Source organism: Sciurus vulgaris (genome assembly GCF_902686455.1).
Source record: "Sciurus vulgaris genome assembly, chromosome: 2".
In the NCBI taxonomy this organism is placed as follows: Eukaryota; Metazoa; Chordata; class Mammalia; order Rodentia; family Sciuridae; genus Sciurus; species Sciurus vulgaris.
In genome coordinates this window covers 97,253,118-97,270,738 of record NC_136462.1, presented here as the reverse complement: position 1 = coordinate 97,270,738, position 17,621 = coordinate 97,253,118, and the positions used below count along the sequence as shown (strand labels likewise).

Here is a 17,621-nt window from a genome sequence, read left to right as displayed (position 1 = left end):
TTAAAGGATGGGAGGGCTGTCCAGGCAGCACACAGCTCCCCATCATTGGAGAGGCACAAAATTAGACTTAGGCTTTAGGAAGATGTTGTGGAAACTTTTATATTAGGCATAGGATTGGAGTAGGTGACTCTGAAGTCTTTCCACCATGAGATTCTTTCAAGGAATTTCTTCTGCAGGCCTTCTTCAGAATTGCCACTAGCTAGTTAGTATTTAGGAAAAGTATTAGGAACCAGGAAAAGATAATAACTTTCTCTTTACTTCTTTCAGTTTTTGTAAGTATTGAATATACTCAGTATCTTCTCATTGAAAACAATTTGTATCATACATTGTTGGCAATCCTTGATTCTTATGTGGCAATTTGATTGAGATGGAAAATGTGTTGTTCAAATTTTCTTTTTCTATTAGTTATATTTAGTCACACATAATATTAGGGTTTATTTTGACATAATTATATAAACATGGAATCACTTCCCAGTACTTCTCCTTTCATTCTCCTCCTCCCTCCCTAGTTCCCTTTCCTCTAGTGATCTTCCTTCTATTTATTTATAGTTTTTGTTTAAAGCTAGTGCATTTTGGATATACATAAAGGTGAAATTCACCGTGGCATATTCATATAGGTACATAGGAACATTCCTCCCTTTTCCCATCCTTCCTCCTCCCCCCTCAATTCTCTTCCTCTACTTCACTGATCTCTTATTTTCATGGAATTCCACCACCCCCTTTTTTTCTTTTCCCCCCTTATTTTGGTCTAGCTTCTGATTATCAGAAAACAAACAAACAAACACATTTACTTGGCTTTCTGGGACTGTGCTGTTCAAATTTTCTCTGCCCTGATATTTTCTTGCTTGCTCAGTCTGTCAATTATTTTAAGAGGCATGTGAGATCTCTCACTAAAAGAGTGCATTTTACAATTTCTCCTTACATATTTTTGAATACATCTTATTATGTTCATATGTATTTAGAGTCCTTCCTGGTTTATTAAAACTTTAAAATCACCTAATGGCTTTCATTGTCCTTAGCAATGGTTCCCCCTCTTATTTAAAATTAATATTGCTATGCCAGATATTTGTGTTTGTTTTTGCCTGATACAATTTTTCTATCCTTCTACTTTCAACTTTACTCTTTTATGCTTTTGCGTGCAAAATTTCAGCTCATTTAAAAGGTAATTCCACAAGTTAAATATAATTGTTGTTTTATGTCAGAGTTATTTGTTGAGATTTAGCCATGTGATTTTTTTTTTCTATGAGTATTTCTTCTATTTCAGACCTTCCCATTGGCATTATTCCTGATATACTTGCTTCAGAAGTTCCCTTAGTAAAGATATATTAGAAGTTAATTCTTTGGGTTGGCCTGAAGTTTTCTTTTTTAATTAATTTTTGCTTCAAAGGATTAAAAAGTAACTTGTCCAGGTGTAAATTTATGAATTTATGATTATTTTCTTTCAGAACATGGAGACACTTTTCCATTGTTTTGCTTTTATTAATGTTATAGAAATCAGGTTTTTTGGTTTAATATGTCTTTGGAAATAATCTCTACTTTTTACTCTCTGGCTATTCTTTTTGAATAGAGTTACTTTTAAGATCATCTCCTTAAATTAATGTTCTACAGTCTCATTACAGTGCATCTAGGTGAAGATTTGTTTGTATTTATTTTGCTTGGGATTCCAGAATTGGAAGGTTCATTCATTTTGATTCTGGAAAACTTAGTTACAATCTCTTCAAAACTTTGTCTCTTACCATTACCTTCTTTTGAAACTCTGACTATGTGTAGTTCAAACTTCTCAACTCATGATCTATGATATTTTATTTCTCTTCTATATTTTCCTATCCTATTTCTCTTGAGTTATGTTCTAGTTAATTCCTTCAGTCCTGTTATTCACAACACAAAGCCTCTCTTCAGCTGTGTCTAATCTGCTGTTAAATCTGTCATTAAACAGCTGTTCTAATTTGTTTCTAAATGTCTTACATGGTTTTCAAAAAGTTATTTCTAGTTACTTTTCAATAAGTAATTTATAGCTTTTTTAAAAAAACTAACTCCTTGTTATGTTTTGGATTTTTCTTCAGCTATATTAAATAAAGTTTTTTTTATATTAGTTTTTGATCATTCTAATATATCCAGTCTTCGTAAGTATAATTCTGTAGTCTATTGTTTCTTCTGCCTTTTTTTTTTTAATTTAAAAAAAAAATTTTTTTTTATTGTAAACAAATGGGATACATGTTGTTTCTCTGTTTGTACATGGCTCAAAGGCATACCATTTGTGTAATCATAAATTTACATAGAGTAATGTTGTTTGATTCATTCTGTTATTTTTTCCCTTCCCCCCACCCCTCCCACCCCTCTTTACCCTCTATACAGTAGTTCCTTCCTCCATACTTGCCCCCCTCCCTAACCCTAACTCTAACCCTAACACTAACCCTTCCCTCCCCCCCCCATTATATGTCATCCTCCACTTATTAGCCATATCATTCGTCCTTTGGCTTTTTGAGATTGGCTTATCTCACTTAGCATGATATTCTCCAATTTCATCCATTTGCCTGCAAATGCCATAATTTTATCATTCTTTATGGCTGAGTAATATTCCATTGTATATATATACCACAGTTTCTTTATCCACTCATCTATTGAAGGGCATCTAGGTTGGTTCCACAGTCTGGCTATTGTGAATTGAGCAGCTATGAACATTGATGTGGCTGTATCTCTGTAGTATGCTGATTTTAAGTCCTTTGGGTATAGGCCAGGGTCGTTTGGACTCTTCTGCCTTTGACTCATGGTGTTTTGTGTTTTTATGAATGTGGTGATGTTTTTCAGAACTCAATTGCCTTGGAACTTTATCCTTAAGAATTCACTGAAGTATGGGTTTAATTAAGGTGTACTATTTTACAAAGAATTATATTTGCTTCTGTGACATATCTAAAGAATCATCCAGTCCTATAATTTTTCAATTTTTTTTCCACATAGAATTTCAACTCAAACTATGATTCTGGTTAAAATTTCAGGACAGAACTTTTATTTCCCTCTGAGACAAGTTTGAGGTAGTAAAATTTATCTATAATCTGCTTCTATGGGGCTTTTGTTTCTTTGTTCTGTATTTTGTCCACTAAGAGTGTCACCTTTCAGGGGTCTCACTTTATGTGGAGGTCTCTGACCTCACTCACTCTGTATGAGCCCTGTGCTTTTTCTCCTATGCCCTTCCCCATAGGCCCTCAGGGACTGATGGATAGCTTTAGTGCAAACTTAACTTCGTTGCTTGCTTACCCTCTCAATTCATGCTTTCTTGTGACTTGGGCCTCTGAGAATTTTCCAACCTTATTGCCACATCAACTATTCACTTAATGATTATACACACACATATAAACAAATATGCATTTTATTATTCTGAAATATGTTATTTCAAGTATTAGATTTCTGGCTATTTAGTTTGGGATATTAAAGAAAATAGAAATGCCTTGCTTCGTTTTACTCTTAATTTCTTTTTTAACTTTCTCCTCCTTTGTCTTTTCTGGATTTTTTTTCTTCCTCTTTGTTATTTCATTTTTATTTCTTGTCATTCTATTTTTTCACTTGTCCTCGATATTGTCTTTCTTTTTTTCCTTTTTTTGTTTTTCTCATATCTTCTTTCTTTCCTTCCTTCTTTTTTTCTGTCTTTATGGTCCTTCATTCCTTCCCTTTCTTTACTTTTTTAAAAATCACTCATGCCATTTTTTCACAAAGGTCAAAAAATGGTTCTTGGTTCAATATAGAATAATGCTTTAATATTCTTTATTTTGAAATTTACGTTAGCTATCACTAATTAAAATAACGGTTATTAACTGGTGATTTTTGCAAAATAAGTGCTCAATAAAATTTTTTTTTTTTTTTGCTTTTGAATGGAACTTCATTAAAAATTCTAACTCTGTGGTGAGCACATTGTGAGATCAAAACTTTGCCAAGTAGACTGTACCTGTGACTCAGTCAAGCCTAACCCAAACTGACAGAGAAACTGATGGAATGTTAATTGATAGCAGCTGGATGACTGGCATGAGTGCAGCCACAGGAAAGGGCCAAGGATCTCTCAGCGAGTATAAAACTTACATTTATCAAAGACCCCAGAGGCTTTTTAATGAGAATGACCTCTGGTTAAAATTAGAGTGAAGGGGAAATAAAGATAGTAATTTGGGGACTTTGGGTCCTAGCATATTTTCCACTTAATGGCCACTGACTTAGAAAACGAAACTCATGGAATTCTTATAATAGTACTGAATTGACTTTAATGATCTCAAAACCCCATTAGGTGGACCCAGGACTTGTTGGTTAGCAACCCTGGAAAAATATACTAAGTGGAGAAAATAGGAATAAGTCTTAACATTTAAAATAACATTATCAGTGTCTTGGCTGATAGAAAGCAGGTTGTAGTGATTGGATTTGCCTCTTAGGGTGCTAAGAGGGATAGCCTATTCACTGAAATTGAAAGAGTCTCTGGGTGGATTTGACGGGAATAAGATCAGTTTTTGTGGATCACTAGGGGGCTGTTCATCAGTAAACACCTTCCGTTATGTGAAAAGCTCTCACTTAATGCTGGCATAAAATGACAAGGCTAAACACTACTACAAGTTCTGGGATGTGTTTTGGTGGGGGCCCCTTACAATCTCCTTTTGGGGCTTGAGATTTCCTTGAGAGACATTATTGATCACCCTATCCACTAAATGAAGCCTCTGACCTGTAACTATAAAGCTAGCTGATGCAACTTGATTGAAATGTACATATTAGACTTTGGATGTGTTCAAACTGTATGATAGTATTTAACTACATGCGGATGAGTTGTTGTATCTATTTGCCTTCCCTAATACACATATTTATTTTTTGTAGCATTTTAAAGCAAATTCCTGATTTTATTATATTTTATCTAAAAATTATTTGGAATCCTGCTGCTCTTGAAAAGGGTCAAGGTTATACCCAGATGGTCTCACAGAGGATAATACAATGATATTTTTCTCCTCATCTGCTAGTGTTAATATATGCATGGTAATAGTGGCTTCTATGGGTTAGGAACATTTTAAGTGCTTTTTATTTTTAACTCAGTTAAACCCATTTTAAACCTTGGAAAATTTGGAAAGAGTCAGTTTCCTTAAAGTCCCACAGACTATCAGAACAACTCCATCCACATATCCAGCACTAAACATGCTCTGCTCTGTAATAGGTGCTGGCAACTGTGACCCTTTGGGCCTGTTTGACTGGGATTTCCCCGTTTTTCTTTCTCACTTCACCTCAGAAGAATGGAAATGACTATACTACTTGCATGTGTTTTACACTTACATGAAAAGTCTATTTCTCTGGGTAAAAGACCATTCATTCAGGAGACAAAAAACTGTTTTCATTCTTGGAAACTAAAAGGTATTTCTTCATCAGACTAATACTCAAAGTCATCTTTACATTTTTTAACATTAAACAGTGTTTATTTCAGTTATGGGTTCTGTTTTTTTACTACGGTTATGAAGAAATGAAAGAAGGCATGTAGATCAGACAGACTTAACGTTGGACTTAATCAGCTTGCTTTTCCTTAGAAGGTACAGGGAAGTAAGTGAATCAACAGTGTGAGTTACTATTTCCATCTGCTGTAGATTATTACCTTACCTGTTATGGTAGTCTTTTAGATTGGAATATTTTAGGTAGTCTTTTCCAGTCTTATAACGAAGAAGGTTGATCACTTGTATTAAGACATAAAAATCAATCTTAGGGACTGAGGGTGTAGCTCCATGGCAGAGTGCTTGCCTAGCATGTATGAGGCTCTGGGTCTGATCCCTAGAACCACATCAAAATAAACAAAATAAAGGCACACTGTCCATCTACAACTACAAAAAAATTTAAAAAAAAATCAATCTTGAGCTGGGTGTAGTGGTGCCAGCCTAAAATTCCAGTGACTGGGGAGACTAAGGCAAGAGGATTGCAAGCTCAAGGCCAACCTCAGCAATTTAGCAAGGCCCTAAGTAACTTAGTGAGACCCTGTCTCAAAATAAAAAAATTAAAAAAGGGTTGGGGATGTTGCTAAGTGCTTAAGCACCCCTGGGTTCAATCCCCGGTACCAAAATAAATAAGTAAATAAATAAATAAATCTTGTTAGTTATTTGGTTGTTTTGAAGGAAACCAATGAAGAAACTGCATAATATCTTCAATATGTTACTTCACTGATTATAAATTATGGTCTCTGAGAACTCAGACACATAAGAGTCCCCAAGTAGGGATGGAGGTGCAGGAAAGACAGCCCTGTGTTCCATAGAAGCCAGAGATAAGGTAGGGGACTCTGCATTCTGATAGAAAACTGCAGGAAAGAAGGGGGGTATTAGTAGAAATAAAGAAGCAGGCCAGATCAGATTATTTTATGATGGCACTTGAAATTTGTTGTTGCAAGGACTGGAAGGTTATGCCTAATGTCAACTGGGAAGATCACAGTGTGTGGGAACTACCAGAGAAGTTCATTTTAGGAAACACTGATCTTGTGGGTGACTTTCAAGTCTCGCTCTGTCAGAATTACCTAGAAAGTTTGAAAAAAAACTCAGGTTCCCAGTCAAATGCCAGACCTATTGTCTCAGACTCTTGGGATGAAGAACAAGAATACATATTTTTGGAAAGATCTCTTAGTGGTTCTGATGTTCAGTCAGTTAATATATTGTGATACTAATGGTTATATAATACTCTGTTATGCATGCATGTTTTATTGCTGTTATAAGCAAATTTATAACAAGCATTCTTGATCCAAAGACACTTGCCCAACTATTTACTTAGAATAAATTCATAGAAATAAAATTTCTGAGTCAAAGGGTACACATATTTTATTTTTTGAATCTTATTGCCTATTTACTGTAAACCTAAACCTAAACTTAACACTTTGCCTAATATTGATAGCATCTCTTACTTCACATCCTTCCCAATTCTGAGCATTATGTATTTGTCAATTGTATAAATAAAGCCTATTTCATTGTAGTTTCAATTTGCCTTTTTATTGTATATATTTACATTTATATGTGTTGGGTTACATATACACAGATTGGACTCTATGAAAATTGCTTCAGAGGGACTCAGTGTGAGTGTGCTTATATGTGTGTGTGTGTGTGTGTGTGCGTGTGTGTGTGTGTGAGTGTGAATCAATAGTCACCCATAGGATGTTGCAAACTGAGAGCGAAGAAACATCTTCAATTCATTTTTATTCCCGTGTCCCTCCAGAGATGGAATTTAAAGCAATGGTACCCATGTTGCTCTATTTTCCTGAATCCCTCCAGGTAGGGGAAATTACTGAGGCCTAAAGGTTATTATCCTGGGGTGGGATAGGGTTGGAGGAGATGATCTTGTATGTGATAAGTGGGATTTTCTGTGAACACATGAACATCAGCTAGAAGGCTGTTTGGAAATGGGAGAGGCCACCTAGGAGAAAATGTAAGTTAGGGTTTGGTGGGGGGCTGACAAGAAACCACACAAAGGGGTTCTGAGCTTTTAGGAAATACCAAACAGGAGGCTGGATTTTTTACAGTTACTTAAGATGGAGTGTGAATTATTTCACATGTACTTTTCTTAGATCTTAGATATTATCCCTGTGTCATATGTTTTGCCAATATTTTCTTCCATTTGTTGTGTACCTTTGAAGATGGTGGACTTTGTTTTTCACATATATGTGAGATATGTTCTTTCCTTTTGTGGTCTTTACCTTTTGTGTCTTGCTCAGAAACTTCTTGCGCTAAGACATGTACATATGTGTATACTTTCGGTGCCCTTAATGTTTCTTTTTTTTAAGGTCTATTTTTTAGTTTTCAGAAATGTCAGTATATTTTCAAGTAGTCAGGCAGAGTCACAATGCTCTATTTTGAATAACACATTCTTTCCATTTTCAGCGGTATAAAGTTCCACTTGCTTCCCAGAATAATTTCTAAAATATTGGTATTTCTGAACCTTTTATTTTGTTCCATTAATTTCATAGCAGTTGTACCAACATCACATATATGATAATTTAAATAACTTTAGAGAAAATTTTCATATCTGATAGAAGTATTCTTTTTGTCCATAATTTTCCTGGATATTATTGCACACTCATTCCAGGTAACATTTTTATACATTTTTATTTGTTCTTTGTAGATATACATGACAGTAGAGTATATTTTGAAATATTATACATACGTGGAATATAATTTATTCTAATTAGGATTCCATTCTTGTAGTTGTATATGATGTGGAGTTTCACTGGTGGTATATTCATATCTGAACATAGGAAACCAGATAACATTTTTTCTCTTTTTGGGTACCAGGGATTGAACTCAGGGGCACTTGACCACTGACCACATCCCCAGCCCTATTTTGCATTTTATTTAGAGACAGGGTTTCACTGAATTGTTTATTGCCTTGCGTTTGCTGAGAATAGCTTTGAATTTGTGATCCTCCTGCCTCAGCCTCCCAAGCTGCGGGATTACAGGTGTGCAGCAGCTCACCTGGCCAGATAACATTTTAATACATTTATTTAAATTGAAAAAATGGCATTGAAAGTCTATGGAATTTATGATTCATTAGGTAAAACTGACATTTTTGTATTATTCAGCTTTTCAATTTAAGATGTACTACATTTGTTATTTTTTTTAAAAGGATGTTTTAACAATTTATTGTCCACAGCAATTAAAAATCGTCAAGCATGTATTTTTCCACATAATTATTGTTTATCAATATCAAATAAAATTTTCAGTTTGCTATTCCTTTTCTTGAAAAAAACTTCATTTTTTCCTTCCACAATATTGTATGCCACACCTTTGAGGAAAAGATGTATTTCTGAATACCATAGCAAAAGGACGGGAGCGTTCACTGACAGGTACATGTCAAATGTGATCCTAGTTTTCTGCAGTCATCTTCTATGACAAGGTTTTGGAAAACTTTTGTTCCAGTGACCTCCATACATCTTCAAAACTCACTGGATGTTGCACCTCGAAGAACCCGGCAACGGGCACGCGAGCTCTTCTGCCACCCGATCGCCATTACGAAACACCTTCCACTCTCGGCGGCTGCGCGGAAAAGGAACCTACATTTGTTATTTTAATTTTTATGTTTCTCAGACATTTTTTTATTGTATGGTTTTTGTTTTCTTTATATAGGTCCTGTATATTCCTTAAGTTTATTCCTAATTTTTTTAAAACAATTATAATATTGTGCATTGTAATTTCTATGAACTGATGTCTGTATATAAGAAACCTATGAATTTTTGTGATTCAATTAGTGTAAGAATAGTTGTTTATTAGGAGGTAAGTACTATGTTAGTAAACTGTCTGTTGCTATAACAAATACCTGAGTAATAAACTTACAAAGAGAAAGGGTTTACTTTTGCTCACAGTTTTAGACATTCAAGTCTATGATTGGTTGACCCTGTTGCTCTGAACCTGCAGTCATACCACATAGTGAAAATATATGGTGGAGAAAAACCATTCACTCATGACTGGGAAGTGAAAGAGAAAGAAGAGACAACGGTTCCACCTTCTCTTCGAGGGCATTCCCCCACTCCGCCACCAGTGTCCTAAAGACCTCCTGTTAGGCCCCTCCTCTTAAAGGTTCCACTCTGCACTAGGGACCAAACCTTTAACACATGAACCTTTGGAGGACAGTCAAAATCCAAACAACAGCAAATAGTATTCTGATTGTTTTTCTGGGTCTTCCAAGGGTGTGTTTATCAGCAGCAGTAAATAATAATCATTTTTGCCTTTTTCTTTCCAAAATACATATCCCTGGTTTTGTTCACATCTCTGGTTATATTGGGTAGCACTTCTAGAATGATAGCAAGTCCTAATAGTAACAGGATTTGTTCTTGCCTTGCAACTATTTTAAAAGAAAAAGTCTTTGTAGCAGTATTTTTCAAAGTATTATTTAAAAAATAGTAGCCAAACATGTTTTGGAAACACATTAGCATATTAAAGGTTCTGAAGTATCAATTTTGAAAAGACTTGTCTAGATGTAATTAATCTATGCTTATCATCTCCTAAGTATATTTAATAATAAACATGAACAGAGCTCTTACATTTAAAAAAAAAATTAGAAAAAAAATACAGAACTATAATCTTACCCAACCAGTGCTGCACATATTTAAACATACAATTGAATTTGGTTTAAAACCACTCTAAAGACCAACTTACATAAATTACTTTGATTCTTATCTTACTAGTAATTAAAGGCTAAAGTTTAGCAAGTACGTTTTTTATTATTTAATCAAGTTAATTAAAAATATTTTTCTCTGCTCAATGTGCTGATTTATTTTTTTAAATATTTTATTTTTTTATTTTTACAAACTGCATTTTGATTCACTGTACACAAATGGGGTACAACTTTTCATTTCTCTGGTTGTACACAATGTAGATTCTCACCATTCTTGTAATCATACATGTACATAGGATAATGATATCTGTCTCATTCCACCATCTTTCACACCCCTGCCCCTGCTTTCATTTCCCTCTATGTAATCCAGATTTCCTCCAGTCTTCTCTTATCTCTCACCACCCCATCATCATCCACTTATCAGAGAAAACATTTGGCCTTTGGTTTTTTATTATTGGCTTTTTTTACTTAGCATGATATTCTCCAATTCCATCCATTTACCTGCAAATGCCATAATTTTATTCTTCTTTATAGCTGAATAATATTCCATTGTATTTATATATCACAGTTTCTTTATCCATTCATCTATTTAAGGGCATCTAGGTTGGTTCCACAATGTAACTATTGTGAATTGAGCTGCTATAAACATGATGTGGCTGCATTACTGTATTATGCTGATTTTGAGCCCTTTGGGTATAAACCAAGGGTTGGGATTTATATTAATAGATTCTTTATTTTAAAATATTTTTAAATCCTAAAACAAACTGTTCAATAACTATGAGGTTTTCTTCCTTTAAAATTCTTCTATATATTATTTACTAATATTTTATTTAAGATTTCTCCAATCTACAGTCCTGAATGATACTAATTTCCAGTTTTCTCTGAAATGTTAATATCAGCCTATTCCATCTTCATAAAGTGAATTAATTAAGTTCTTCATTCTATATCTAATCTATGGGCCAGAATACTAGTATAGAAATTTTGTTTCTCAAATGTTTCAAAGAACTATCTGGTGGAAGCAATAAGTTTGATAAATATTTTGAAGACAGTTGTTTGACAACCTTTCTGTGTCTTTTGTGGTATCTTCATATTTCCTTTTGTGTTCATTTGATTACATCAGTGGACCCAGTTAATAACCCTCTTTTATCCATGCCCTTCACAGTGTCTTTGTAGCTCTTCCCATCAAGATGTTGGTATTCTTTTCCCATATTTTGACTGTGGGTTGAACTTGTAACTCACTTTGACCAGTAGAATCTGATAGAAGTGATCATCTATGTAATTTTGAAACTTGGGCCTTAAATGACATTGTGTTACTCTTGGAAATCTGCCATCCCTACCTGAATCAGCCCAAGCTAGCCTGCTGGAAAATGAGGAAACACATGAAAGAAACCATGGTGACCCATCCAAGATCATCCTAGACCAGCCTGGAATCAGTGATCCCCTAACCGTGTGCAATTCCCAGGCAAGATTAGATGAACTACCTAACCAATTGTAGGCCAGTGAGTGAGCCCTACCTAAGACCAGAAAAATTGCTCGGCTGACTTAAAGATTTGTGAACAAAAACACATGCTTATTGTCTTAAATTACTGTTTAAGACAGTTATGCAGCAGTAGTTAACTAAAACAGTTATAGTTCCTTAGAAAAATGTCTTTTACAAGGAAATTTAAAAGTTTGATCCAATTAATTTAAATGGCATTTTCTCATGAATTTTCCGTTTCTTGTATCTGTAATAAAATTTTCTTCCTTAATCCTAATGTTTTTACTTGTTGCATATATGCAGTTAGTTTTAACAAACTTTTGTCTATTTTACTGGTCATTCCTAAATCCATTCCTAAATAGACTCAGTTCTAGTTAAGTACAGACTTCTAATATGTAATACTCTTACTTGTTATTTTATTATTTTTTAAAATATTTTAAGAATATATTTATTTTTATTTTCTTCTTTTTACTCTCTTGGGATTTGCTTTATTACTTTTTATCTAAAATTTTGGATTAACTATTTATTTTTTAATTTGCTAAAAAATAGCTATTTGTTAATTAAAATAATTAATTTTCCTTAGTTCGGTTTGGCAGAATCTTCACGTTTAAGGTATAATATATGGTGGAATGAGACATACATCATTATCCTGTACATGTGTACATCTATGATTACACAAATGGTATGAATCTACATCGTGCACAACCATAGAAATGAAATGATGTACCCCATTTGTATACAATGAATCAAAATGCAGTCTGTAAAAATAAAAAGTAAATAAATAAATAGATAAATTTTAAAAAGGTATAATATTATTATCCTTGTTATATCTCATTTTCTCTAAATTGGTAATTTAACCACTTTATTTCTTGACCACAAAATTATGCAGAAAATGATTCTAAAGTATTTTTTTTCAACCTAAACTTCAGTTATAAATTCTAATTTGGAGAATATGGTTTTCAGAATCTTGAGAACTTAATGAGATTATTTTGTTGACCTGAAATAGTATTACTTTCAGAAATAGACCTGTTGATTTCTGACCAAAAGCAGTTAGTCTTCTGAATCAGTAAAATATAACTCTTTGTAAGTTGATGTGGAGGAATAATTTGAATGGTTAAAATAATATTGTAAAGGTGAATTATAAAATAAAAAGAAGTAATGGGAATGAATACAAAAAGTGTTGGTGTAATTGCCAGAATAAGCAGAAAAAGGAAAGAGATCCTGGGCAGTATTGGTCTTCGTTGGTAATGTTATCTTTAATAATGCCTCACAAATGTTTTAGTTGAGATAAAGAAGAAAGTGAGAGTTCCCCCCACCCCTTCATGGATCTTTACACAGAGAGTAAAGACTCACAAAGTTTGTTTGTATAAATCAAATGTTGTCCCAAATGTTGTCCCCAAGCCTAACCCTCTTCACCCTGGTCCACGGGGCTCACTTGGAGCCCCCTTGGAAAATTACAGTAATTTTCCTTGGAGGCACAAATAGGTATAAAAGTCATAAAGTGAGCCAAATGTGGATCCTGTCATCTAGGCTGCCCTGGGGAGAAAGCTATAGGGCTCCTCTATTGGGGGCTAACCTGGAAGTGATGTTTCCTAAAGAGAATAACTAGGTACTCGTGATCTAAAATGCCTAAATACAAGTAACCTGCCAATTCTTTTTAATTATAGTACCAACAGTAACCAAGATATCAGTGCCTAGATCCAAACTACGGCATTATATTCAAATCATATTCTTGATATTTAGTTACATGATCCTGATTGATATTTTTTTTTTGCTGCTATTCACGTCTGTCAGAAAAAAATACTGGATGTGACTTTCCATCAGAAAGTCAAAAAGAATTTTATCTATTTCTATTATCAATAAGTTATTACTCTTTGAAAACTTTTAATTCCCAGTATCCAAAATTAATTAATTAATTAATTAATTAATTATTACAAAAACTCTGACATACATGTCTTATCCAATTTTGTGAGGTTTTAAAATTAAAGTTTGGAAAAGAGAAGGGAATTAGTAATGGTTTGTTAATCAGCTGGGCAAAGCATGCCTGTCAAATTGATGACTTGAAGAAGGAAAAATACTTTGGGAGAAATAAGTATATTGTGTAACAGAAAATCCTCATGGATTCTGAAACAGATATAAAATTCAACGATTCAGATTTCTGTTTTGGAAGCAACACTTCTTTGCACACTCGCAAAGGGAACCAGCAGAGGACCTAGTGGTGTGCCTCTTGGTAGGGTGGAGTTTCAGGTTAACATGGCTGCATTCTGCACTATGTGGTAGGATGCCAAGATCCCTGCCAAATCTGCCAATGTCAGGTTTTTATGATTGTTGGGTTTTTCTCCCTCTTGTTATAGGCCTATGAACATAGGAAAAAAAAAAAAAAAGTCAACATATTTCAGTACAGTCCTGTATCTGAGATAGAAAATCCAAAGCCCAAAGGGCTACATCTAGGCCCTTTACTTACATTGATCATATACAAATTCCACAAGTGTAATTTAGTTGCAGGTTCAATTTCAATAGCATTTTTAGTTCACATAATTATAACCTAATGAGCATAACTAACCAGTAACTTGTGAACTTATGTTGCTAAATCTGTCAGTGTCTGAGTGCGAGAAACAGAAATCACCCTCTAAAGACCCTGTTCCCTCCTTGGTCCCCAAGATTACTTCGAAAGTTTATTATGTGTTCTTCCTGCAGTTTCCGTAGGTCTTTGCTTTTAACCACTCATACCTCACCCTGGGGTTCCTGAACTATGTCTGTAAGCACAAGGCTTCCTCTGTGCCCCTCTTTGTGGGCCATAGCCAGTGACAGACAGATGGTGTGAGGTTTGGAAGCCTATCTGTCTTTCCTCAATTTAGGTCAACCTTTGAGGTGTAATTTGCCCTCCAGAGCACTTCTGTGGGATCTGGCTGTTTCCCTTTCCCAGTCCCACTTCCCCCCATACCCACAGTGGTTTCTCCTGGAAGCATTTGCTTTTTTTTTTTTAATTGGTTCTTTTTAGTTACACATAACATTAGGATTTATTTTGACATAATTATAAAAGCATGGAATATAATTTGCTCCAATTCAATCTCAAGTACTTCCCTTTTTCTTCCCTGTCCCTCCTCCCCTATTTCCTTTCCTTTACTCTCTTGATCTTTCTGCTATTTACTTAGAGTTTTTTTTTAAGTGTCTTGTGGATATACATAATGGTGAGATTTACTGTGGTATATTCATATATGTACTTAGGAAAGTTAGGTCAGATTCATTCCACTATCTTTATCCCACCCTTTCTCCCCCTCCGCCCCCTTCCTTTACTCCATGGATCTTTCTTCTATTTTAATGGAACCCCCCTTTCTTTCCTTTTTTCTACTTATTTTGTATTAGCTCTGGAAGCATTCCCTTAATAAATCACTTGCGTATAAATCCTCCTCTTGCAGTCTGCTTCTGAGAAAACTGATTCAAAACACACTTAAGTAGTTTAAGAAGAAAGGAATTTAAGGGTTGGGGATGTAGCTCAATGGTAAGCACTTGCCTTGTGTGTGTGAGACGTTGAGTTTGATCCTCAGCATCAAAAAAAAAAAAAAAAAAAAAAAAAAAAAGACGGGGAGAATTTAATTTAATATAGGGACTATGTGAATAGGTGCTTATAAGACCATTGAAAGGGAATAGGAATCAGAGACCACCATCAAATTTAAGAATATAATGTCATAGTCAAAATCTAAGGTCAGGAAGCTGCTGCTGCCATGGACATGCCTACCTCTCAGTAGCCAAATCTGACTAGACAGCAGAAGGCTGTACCATCTAGGTGTAGATGCCATGTTTTTTAAGATCATGATTCCTCCATAACCTCCTAGAACTCATAATGAGGTGGTATCTTACTCAGTTCAGTCCTCCTCATCTTGCAAATGCAGATAACCGGTAGAACCTATTTGAAATGCAGAACGTAGACGCAAGGAAGTCTGGGAAATGTAGTTTTTACCTTGCAGTCCTTACAGGGCAGGAGGACACCCTAGAAGGAAGCAGAAGTAGCTGATTGCTGATTGATCATAAGTCATAACAATAGGAGTGAAAGAAAATGAATTAACATGCATTCACTGTGGGGACATTTTGCATTATATTTTATTGCTGGAACATGTGTTTCTTTTCCTCAATCTCTGCTCTACTACCTCAGAGCTATCTGATCAATACTCATCTTCAATGCTCACCTTAAATCAATGTTTTTCAAGCTAACTCAAGTTTATCATTAATCAAAAGGTCATAAAAAATCAATACATATTGTTTTTTTCCACCAGCAAGATGGAAAAAAAAACCTTGCAGAATATAAAAATCATATGTCTTATATGGGTCATGGTCAAAAGACTTGAAAAGCATTCCCTTAAATGTAACTCTCTCAACTCTCTAGTATTTTATGTCGAGGTATAGTATTTCTTTTTTTTTTTTTTTTTTTTTTTTTTTTTTTTTTTTTTTATCTTTCAAGTTTTTATTTAAGTGCAACAATCCAGGATGGATTTTAGATCTTGTTAAAGGCAGCCACGTCCATGGACTGCACATAGTCCTCAAAAGCGGTGATCTGTTCCTCCAGCATATCTGTTCCAACTTTATCATCTTCAACTACACACTGTATTTGAAGTTTTTTAATACCATATCCCACTGGAACTAGTTTAGAGGAACCCCAGACCAAGCCATCCGCTTGAATGCTCCTGACGCACTCCTCTAATTTTGCCATATCAGCCTCATCATCCCAAGGTTTCACATCTAGTAAGATGGAAGACTTGGCAACAAGTGCAGGTTTTTTGGCTTTCTTTGACTCATACTGTGCAAGGCGTTCTTCCCTTAGCTTCTTTGCTTCTTCACTTTCCTCCTCATCATCAGATGCAAAGAGATCAATGTCATCATCATCTTTGTTATCTGTAGCTCCACTCCCTGTGGTGTCTTCCACATTTGCAGGGCCATACTTGCCCAAAGCTTTCTTCACTCCTGGAAGGCTGGCCTTTTCCTTTTCATAAGACTTGATGTGATTATACCAACGTAGGGCATGGCATAAGTCGGCAGGCGGTGGGCCAGAGACTGCTTCAAATACTGCCACATCTGCTTGTGATGGCACATACCTCCACGGCTTCCGAAGCCTACAGGAACCGCCCCTTGAAGCGCCGGAGATGACCGAAGGCGCTCGGTCTCGAGATTCCGGCCACTTCCGGCGGAACTGCAGGTCCAAGTTCGAGGTATAGTACTTCTGAGTGTTGTAGGGAACTTATTTTAATTCTTATGCACATGCACATGTGCACACACACGAAATGTCTATGCTCCTTATTAGACCTCATTAGACTCCAGCTCCAAGAAGTCAGGTACCATGTTTGTTTTGTCATGAGGTCTGTCACACAGTAGCCTTTTTACATATCTGTTTAATGAAGGAAGAAAAAAGGATTGTTATAGACTTTTATAGTACTTAGCCACTCTTAAGATTAATGAATAACTGTGTACAGTGATGCAACTCTGTAATCCCAGCTACTTGGGAGGCTGAAGCAGGAGGATCACAGTCAAGGCCAACCTCAGTAACTTCACAAGGCCCTAAGCAATTTAGCAAGACCCCATCTCGAAATAAAAAAATAAAAAAAAAAAAGAACTGGGGATATAACTCAGTGGTAAAACCCCTGGGTTCAATCTTTAGTACCAATAAAATAAAATAAAAGATTAATAAACAGACCTGACACTTGGAACAAGTGTATGAATTAGAAATAACACTAGTAGCAGGAGCAAGGAAGCAAAGTAGAAGGTATCTCAGCATAGATGAATCAGATCATATACAGCAAGAGGATCACAGATGCACAGAAGAAAGTCTAACCAGACCAGCATAGAGAGCACTGTACTAGCCTCACTGAAAAGACTTTTCACCTGCTCCTTGGTGCACAGGGATAGGAAGCACAGAAGAAACAAATTTCAAGTGTGTACTCATAGTTCATTCAATAGAGATATCAGTTGAGTGTGGGTTCTGTTTTTTCTCAACAACTCTACATATGTGCCTAAGTCTTGGGTTCATGGACTCACTAATGGTGTTACTTGTAGATTCCTGTGT

General features: G+C 35.2%; 1 protein-coding gene across 1 annotated transcript; it reads right to left on the bottom strand.

Annotated features, from left to right (window-relative positions):
- Positions 1 to 16,007: 16,007 nt before the first annotated feature.
- On the bottom strand, positions 16,008 to 16,900 carry LOC306653688 (elongation factor 1-beta-like; the record flags this gene model as incomplete). The annotated part of the gene is made up of 2 exons (XM_079126682.1): positions 16,008 to 16,781; positions 16,865 to 16,900. 2 exons carry the CDS (start codon positions 16,898 to 16,900, stop codon positions 16,059 to 16,061), a joined length of 759 nt encoding a protein of 252 aa, XP_078982808.1. The 3' UTR covers positions 16,008 to 16,058.
- Between the last annotated feature and the right edge of the window lie 721 nt (positions 16,901 to 17,621).